Source organism: Lucilia cuprina, chromosome 6, assembly GCF_022045245.1.
Source record: "Lucilia cuprina isolate Lc7/37 chromosome 6, ASM2204524v1, whole genome shotgun sequence".
In the NCBI taxonomy this organism is placed as follows: domain Eukaryota; kingdom Metazoa; phylum Arthropoda; class Insecta; order Diptera; family Calliphoridae; genus Lucilia; species Lucilia cuprina.
In genome coordinates this window covers 60,983,169-60,992,252 of record NC_060954.1, presented here as the reverse complement: position 1 = coordinate 60,992,252, position 9,084 = coordinate 60,983,169, and the positions used below count along the sequence as shown (strand labels likewise).

General features: G+C 28.9%; 1 protein-coding gene across 4 annotated transcripts in view; it reads left to right on the top strand.

Annotated features, from left to right (window-relative positions):
• The window catches only part of LOC111681185 (netrin receptor unc-5), a 49,427-nt gene extending 43,873 nt beyond the window's left edge, over window positions 1-5,554 (top strand). For all 4 annotated transcript variants that reach the window (XM_046953876.1, XM_046953875.1, XM_023442922.2 and 1 more), the window contains 5 exons: window positions 983-1,270; window positions 2,204-2,332; window positions 2,403-2,577; window positions 2,643-2,716; window positions 3,331-5,554. In XM_046953876.1, coding sequence (XP_046809832.1) covers window positions 983-1,270; window positions 2,204-2,332; window positions 2,403-2,577; window positions 2,643-2,716; window positions 3,331-4,712 — 2,048 coding nt within the window. In that variant the 3' untranslated portion in view covers window positions 4,713-5,554. The remainder of the gene's footprint in view (window positions 1-982; window positions 1,271-2,203; window positions 2,333-2,402; window positions 2,578-2,642; window positions 2,717-3,330) is intronic.
• The last annotated feature ends 3,530 nt before the right edge of the window (window positions 5,555-9,084 follow it).

The window sequence follows — 9,084 nt, the reverse complement described above, 5'->3', positions numbered from 1 at the left end:
TTTAGTTCTGTTCTAGTTCTGTTCTAGTTCTGTTCTAGTTCTGTTCTAGTTCTGTTCTAGTTCTGTTCTAGTTCTAGTTCTGTTCTAGTTCTGTTCTTGTTCTGTTGTTGTTGAAAACCTGATATTTTTGTATCATTCTACTTTCTTATGTTGTTCACTTGTTGTTTCTTTATCAGCACTCTATTGTTACTCACTGTATATTATTATAATATAGTATTATGTCTGTCTAACTTTTGTGATAATATAACTGTGAAACACTAAAGCCATTAAGAAAACCACTTGTAAGCAAATTTTGTTTTGGATTGTTGTTTCGTTTCGAGCTGTTTAAAAGAATTATTGTTAAAACATGTTAATATCTCTTGAATTTTGCACACGAAATTGTTTTATGAACTATAAACAATAAAAACAACTTAAGCAAAAAAAAGTTAGAGGAAGAAACAACGAGAAATGTTAAGGATGCACATAGATAGATGTGGGTTGTGTAACTAAAAACTTAAAGTACTCGAACTTTTCATTATAATTCCTAAAACTCCCTGCATATACAATGAATACTTTAATAAAGAAGTTAAGATTTTAAGCAAAAATGTGTCTTTTGATGCTTATGCTGCTTATAATGATGATGTGATGATTACAACAATATTTAAGAGTGGAGAGGGAGAGACGAAAAGCTTACAGGATGTTGCTTTAAGTATGAAGAGGAATTAGTGGGTAATAGAATATGGAAGGAGTTTAGATGATGATGGCAACAACAAAACAGTATTAATTTCTTGGTTTCTTTTGTTTATTGTTTACTAAAGACTTTTTTCAATTTCTTCTAGTTGTTTGCAAAAAATTGTAAAAAAAAATGAAAAGAAAATTAAATCGTTCTTATGCATTTAGGGAGTTTGTAGTAAAGTAATGGAATTTTTATTTTTCTCCAACTATTTCTTTGTTTGACTGTTTGATTTATTTTTTTGCTTGTTTGTTTGTGTCTTTTACACAGCGGGACGTTGGTCGGCCTGGAGTGAATGGAGTTCATGTTCTGCTGAATGCATACAAATAAGACGCCGGAAATGTATCACAACAAGTTCCTCGGTACTGGTGGATGATGAGGATGCAGGTTTGGGCATCAGCGTTGGCGGTTTATCAAGCAACGGTATTGTTGGCAGCTTAAGTAGTGGCAACATTGGCAGTACCGGTCTCATTCCTGGTGGCATCAAAGCTCAGTGTAGTGGAAAAGATATACAGACAGCCGAATGTCGGGGGGAATATTGTCAAATAGGCAAAGATGGTATGTATCGTTGTGGCAGTGAGTGAATGTGTTGTTTATTGTTGTTGTTAGTAGTTGTGACAAAGAATGGCAATTGCAAAAGAAAAAAAATCTGGAAAAAAAACTTACTAACTAACTGACTGACTGAATGAATGACTACATCATCAACATAATTTTTATGTGCGTTCTAAAAGTTAAGCGTGTGTTGGAGAAAGAGGTGGATGATGTCAAAACGGCAGGAAGGGGGCATAAAAAAGAATTATGAATGTTTTGTGTTTGAAATTGAAAATGTATTGTATTCACTCGCATTCGTATTGAAAACTTGGCTAGATGCCTGCTTGCCTACTGCCACATCATCAGCATACCCCATTTTCCTGGCGATTATCATCGCTGTTCTTCATAGCCGTCGCATGAAGGATGATGAAGCCTATTGTTGTTGCTTTTGTTATTTGTTAATGTTGCTTTTGTTTTGTGTTTGTGACATATAACTGTGTGTATACATTTTTACATTGTTGTTGTTGCAACAACATCCTTTCCGATGGATTTTTGTAATTTAAAATATAAAAAAAGCCAAAGAAGACGTCATGTGTGGCACTGTATCTCTAGCTTTTACTCTTGATGTCATCTGGTTTTTATGTTCAACATTTTTGTGGGGAAATTAATTACCGAGTAGTAATGACAGGCTAGGATTATATAAAACAGCAACAACAAGAGCAATAACAAATAAAACAATACAACAACTCCCTTTTTATCATTTCGTCATTTCAATGCTGTTTGATAAAATCAAGATGTACCCATTTGTGGGCTTCCTTTGAAACAAAACAAACACACACACTCACTCACTCTTGTACACAAGGAAAAGAAATTAACAAGCCATTTAATGGGTCACACCAGATAAAAATCAAGTCATTACAATTAAATTAACCAATTGGCTTGTTTTTATTATCTTTTTAGATTTCGATTGGACTCTGTATTTGGGTTTAGCCTTTGTAACGGCGGTATTTTTTGCATTCGGTGCTGCATTGATTTGCTGTGCACGCAAGGGCATTAGGGTTAATCAACACTATAATATGACCAGAACGGGTAAGTTAAATAAATGTTTTATACGATTTATATTCCTAACTTAAACAGAAAATTATTTCTTTCCCTAAAGTAATGGATCCTAAATATTTACCCGATATAAGTAAGAAGGATATGCGCATGCATATTGAAACAGCTAATGATAATTATGATTATGCCAGTCCGGGTCATAGATTTTTACCACCCAGTCATCATGGTGGTTGCTCAATATCGGAACATCATTATGATGTACCCAATCTATCAGCCAAGTAAGTTTTAGATTTTGTATAAATTTGGTTTAAATTTTAATATATATTTTTTCAATTTATTTCAGTTATGTGAATCCTATTGATGATCTAAGTGTGGACTATCTTACAGATACACCCGATACTTCTACCGCCGATACCTGTAAGTATTAAATACTGTAACTATTATACAAATGTATTAAATGCCAGAGATTTTGATAACAGAGAAGTTAATAGACTTTCGACATTTAGACATTGGACTGATCAATTGACTAGTCAGTATATTAGTCCATAGACTAGTTAATATTCCAGTCGCTAGACCTGCCAATGCGATAGTCAATAAACTAGTCAATAGACTAGTTTAGTATCTAGTTTATAGAATCTATATAAAATATATCTTAGACTAGTCCCTATACTAGTACATTGACTAATCTATAAGATATTAATTAAACCAGTAAAAAGTCTAGTTTATAGTTAAGTCAATAGACGAGGACATAGAACAATTAATAGACAGGTTCACAAACTATTCAATATACAAGATAATATAATAGACCGGTCAATAGACTATTTAATGTAATAGTAATAGGCCAGTCAATTGACTATAGAATAGTCAATAAACTAGTCAATAGACCAGTCCATACGTTAGTTTATACCATTTCCAATAGACTATTCCATGAAATAGTCCATAGTATAGTCTTTGAATTGGTTTACCTATTGTTGTGCTAAAAAAAATTTGAAAAATCTTAACTAATTTTTTCTATCTCTCCCTAACCACAGCCAATTCCACCTACGATGTTACTGCCAAAATCGGTGGCCTATCAGCTTCAAAATGTTCCACCTATGATCAACTTAACTGCAGTGGTGGTTCGCTAAATCTTTATGCCGGAGAAATAATGCTCTATATACCCGAGCATTCGATAGGCAAAAGTATGCGTAAACATGTTTCGCTAATGTTGGTCAGTGATGAAACCTCGCGGGTCACCATACCCAATACCGAATCTCTACTTGTCTGCAGTACCATTGTACACTGTGCACCACGCAATTATACATTCCTAAAACCGGTGATATTGAAAATACCCCACTGTTTGGTGGACACTAATCTATGGAATGTTTTCATTTACTATGCCGACAATGAACACGATGACTTAAATGTCAATTGGCGTAAAATTATAGCCATTGGTGAGGAGACCATTAATACACCGGTATTTGTGCAATTAGAATCACAACATGTCTATATAATGACTGAACAATTGGGACGTTTTGTGGTAGTGGCCGAGCCTAAAATACCCACTACATGTTTGCAGAATTCCTTGAAAATGCGTCTCATAGCATTTAGTCAATTTACACCGACGAGCACTAATTGCAGTCTAAGAATCTATATAGTCAAAGATTTTCCCAATAGTCGTGATATTTGTACCAGCATTGAATCGAAACTGGGTGGTTCCTTTATGGGTGAAAGTGAGGCTTTCGCTTTCTATCTCAATAATAGTAATATGAATATACGTTTGCGTAACTCCGAGGAGGATATGTGGGATACAGAAAACGAAATCGAATTACATGAACAGGTTATACCCTATAATCATATACTGTCGAATAATTCTGTACTGCACTGTGAATTTATAATCAAACGCAATGAACAATTGTATTCAGCCAATAATTTAACTGTAGATTTTGCTCAATGTAGTGATAGTCATCATTTATACTCAGAAGTGCATTCCTTTAGTATAAGTCGTCAATTGCAGCAGCAACAGTCGCATACACACCCCACCAATCATTCAGCTCATTCATCGCTGGAACGTCAGAGCACCGTTACCATTGATCCCCATGGGAACTATGTCAATGAGGCCACTTTACCTTTGAATACCATACATTTGCCGCGTGATACTAAGAGAAGAATATGTGCAGCTTTAGATCCTCCACGGGAAGATGAACGTGATTGGCGTCTGCTGGCCAAAAAGTTAAATACCGATCGTTATATAGCTTATTTCGCTACCAAACCCTCGCCCACAGAACAAATACTCAATTTATGGGAATGTCGAGCCAGTCAGCGCACCCATGCCTCCCAAACTATCGTAGAGCTTTTGATGATTTTGAAAGATATGGAAAGGCAAGATGTGATGGATATTATAACCGAAACTATAGGCTCATTATGGATTTAGAAAGGTGGACGAGGGACGAATAAAGAAACTCTTTTTAGTGTTAAGTAATGTTGAGATATGAAAAAAACTGTTTACTAAGATGCCTTTTCTTGAAGAGAACAAAATTTTTTTTATTATATTATTGTATGTATAATTAATTAATTGTATTAAACTGTTTAAATGTAATATGTAAATTTAGAATTATAAATTGATATTTGTATTATTAGGTTAAACAAAAATTAAGGTTTACGAAAAATGAAGAGGATTAAAGAAAGCTTTAAAGGGAACTAAAAAGAAAGCTTTAGCTTTAACGTAAAAGAAAAAAAATAGGAATACAAGTTTTAATATAAAAAGAAAAGGAACTTTTAACTTAAGAGATCACACAAAAGACTTTAGTTAAACAGAAAAACTTGAAAGCTTTTAATTTTAAACAAAAGTTTAAATAAAAAGCTTTTAACCTATTTTAACTATTTAGCATATTTTCATTTGTAAAGCTTTTCTAAAATGTCAAGTTTTTTAATAAAATTAATTTGAAAGCCTTTTAGAAACTTGTTTCAAATTGTAAAGCTTTTCCTTTAAGCTTTTTTTAATCCCAACAAAATTTTGTTTTTATTTGAATACAAAATTAACTGAAATGGAAATTAAAAAAAAATCAAACAAATGTTTAAGAAAACATAAAGTTGTTAAAACTTGCTTTTGTTTTTGGAAAGGTCAACGAATAGTCAAGTAATGTGAACAAAATAATGAAAAAAATACAAAATAATGTTAATGTCTCCTGTGCCATTTACGACAAAATTAAAAATGTTCTCTTTTTTATATAAAAAAAAAACAACAAAAATACTAACAAAAAATCCCCTATAAATTAAATGTATATAAAAAACTAATAATATATAACTAAATATTTAATATAAAAACAAAAACAAATGTTCAGTAGTTTTAGTGATTTCTATAACAAAAATAGTTTTACGAAAAAACAACAAGGAAAAAATACTCAAAAAATGTGAAACATAGTCGAAGATAATGAAATTTGTATAAGAAAAAGCTCAGTGTTTTGTATTAAGAAAAAAAAACAAAAAATTAATAAATTTAAATAAAATGAACCAATAATTTACTATTTAATTTGAAAGTGTTACAAAAAACAATTAAATGTTAAACAATATGAAAAATTACAAAAAATATTACATTAAACAGCCCCTAAACAAATTTTAACTTTTGAAAGCTTTTAAGAAAAATTTGAAGCTTTCATAGCTTCAGCAACCAAGCTCACTATATGTCATTGTATTAAACTTCTAAGCTTCTCTATAAGAACACAATACAAAGACAAAGCTTTTAAACGTTTAATCTATAAGTTAGAAAGCTATCAAAATTCAATAACGAAGTTTTGTATTTATAACTAAAACATAATTTTTTTGAAAAAGTTTTTAAATTGTTATTAAGTTAAGAGCTTTGAATATTTTTTCATTAAAAGGTTCTTTAAGATTTAGAAATTGCTTAAACTTTTTAAGCTTTTTTCTCTCTAAGAAGGATGAACCTTGAAATTTCATGTTCACAACTATCAAACTGTTTGAATTTTTATTTTCTGCCAAAGAGAATAAACTTTGAAATTTCGTTACAATGAACTTTACAGCTTTGTTACCGTTGATCTTTGCAGAAGAGGATAAGCTTTAAAAAGTTTAACTTGCAAGTTTTAAAAGCTACAAAACTTCTTTTCAAACTTTCTTACTTAAAGCTCAAAGAGTTCACTATTCATTAAGAATTAAATTAAAAGCTCTTTATTATTTTTTTTTCTAATTAATAGTTTAAAACTTATTAAGTTTATATTCTGTACAAAGAACTTTTGCTCAAATTTCCTTAAAGTTTTTCTCTAAAAGAAGATAAGAGAACAAAGGGGCTGTTTAAATAAAAATTAGTTTAAGTATTTTATTTATTTAATACTTTTTTTAACAACGAATTAAAAAACGAATGTCATTTTTTTAATATAAAAGCTTTAGTAATTCTTTTGTTAAAAGTTATGTTTAAATTTTTTGTTTTTTTTAAAACGTTTTATTTAAACCCCCTCCCAAGTGCTTAAAGAAAAATTTGAAATATTTTGTTTTTATTATAATTTTATAAACCTTCACAAAATCTTCAAGATCTTGAACAAAATTTTATAAAAAAAACCAAAAGCAAAATTTGCCAAATTTAAATCTCAAATCCAATTCTTCTACAAAACTCCCATAATAAAGAAAATAAATTTATAAAATTAAAACAACTACTAAACTTAAATTAAAACTAATATAATAAAGTAAAATAAAAAAAAACTATTGCAATTATAGAAAAACTCTATATAAAGAGTTGTGTATTCAAAATCGTTAATAAACGAATTTTTCCGTGATAAATTTCAAATTATTTTTTTTTAACTTAAATTATTTTAAATTTGTTTTTATTAACAAAAAGCAAATAATCTAAAAACGAATTATTTTAACTTAACAAATACTAAGTATACTTAGTATTTCTATGTAATTAATGTTTAATTTTATAAATTATATTTAAAAACAAAACAAATATTTAAAATTAAGTTTTAATTTTTAAGTACTTGTAGCAGAAAACGTACTAAATGTGGTCATTATATATATTTAAAATTAAAATAGTATTCTTAACAAAAACAAAACTCATTATAATTATTAAAAATTAAAAAACAAAATAATCGAACAAACAAACAAATAAGAAAATATATTTAAATGTAGTTTCAAATGCAAAGAATAACAAAAAACATAAAACTAGCTGTAGGGTACTTTCTTTTTCTGTTTGTTGTTTATAAAAAAAGAAACACATATTGTAATTAATTACTATTGATTAATTTATATTTATATTTGTATGTATGCTAATTATAATTACTCTTAAATAATTGTATAAATAAAATATTTTTTACATGAGTGCAGTTCTTTTTTATAATTATTTTTATACTTTTTTTTAATTATTATTTAAAAAAAAACTAATTTTTTTTATATTTTGTTTTTAATATTTACTTATATTTTTATATAATAAGTTTATTTTGATATATATACAACAACAACAAAAACTATATATTATTATAAAATATACACAACAAATATTACAATGAAGGAAAACAAAACGATGATTAATAAAAAAAAAAACAAACAAAAAAATATATATGAATGAAAAAAAAGTTACTGAGAAAAAATTCAATCAAATTGTTTTATTTTTAAAATACTTGCTGAGTCCAAATCGTATTAATGGACCTAAATTTGGCCTATACTACTTTATAAGTATATATAAGCTCTACTCTTTTACTTATATTTTAAGCAAAAGTCGTAATTTTATTATGTTTTCACTCAAAAAAAAGTATTTTTGGTGGAATTTGGAAGTGATCACAGATTTTCATTGTTTTTGCTCTATCTCTTAAAGTTTTCGAGAAAAACGCAATTCTATGTTTTCACTCAAAATATCGATTTTGATGGGATTTGGAAGTGATCACAGATTATCATTGCTTTTTAGCTCTATCTCTTATAGTTTTCGAGAAAAACGCACTTTTATGTTTTGACTCAAAAAATTGATATTTTATGAGATTTGGAAGTGATCACAGATTTTCATTGTTTTTGCTATATCTCTTATAGTTTTCGAGAAAAACACACTTTTGTGTTTTCACTCAAAATATCGATTTTTGGTGGGTTTTGGAAGTCATCACAGATTTTCATTGATTTTGCTATATCTCGTATAGTTTTCGAGAAAAACGCACTTTTATGTTTTCACTCAAAATATCGTTTTTTGGCTGGTTTTGGAAGTGATCACAGATTTTCATTGTTTTGCTCTATCTCTTATAGTTTTCGAGAAAAACGCACTTTTATGTTTTCACTCAAAAATTTGATTTTTGGTGGGTTTTGAAAGTGATCACAGATTATCATTGTTTTTGCTCTATCTCTTATAGTTTTCGAGAAAAACACACTTTTATGTTTTCACTCAAAATATTGATTTTTGGTGGGTTTTGAAAGTGATCACAGATTTTCATTGTTTTTGCTCTATCTCTTATAGTTTTCGAGAAAAACGCACTTTTATGTTTTCACTCAAAAATTTGATTTTTGGTGGGTTTTGAAAGTGATCACAGATTTTCATTGTTTTTGCTCTATCTCTTATAGTTTTCGAGAAAAACGAACTTTTATGTTTTCACTCAAAATATTGATTTTTGGTGGGTTTAGGAAGTGATCACAGATTTTCATTGTTTTTGCTCTATCTCTTATAGTTTTAGAGAAAAACGCACTTCCATGTTTTCTCTCAAAAATGGATTTTTGGTGGGATTTGGAAGTGATCACAGATTTTCATTGATTTTGCTATATCTCTTATAGTTTTCGAGAAAAACGCACTTTTATGTTTTCACTCAAAAATTTATTTTTAG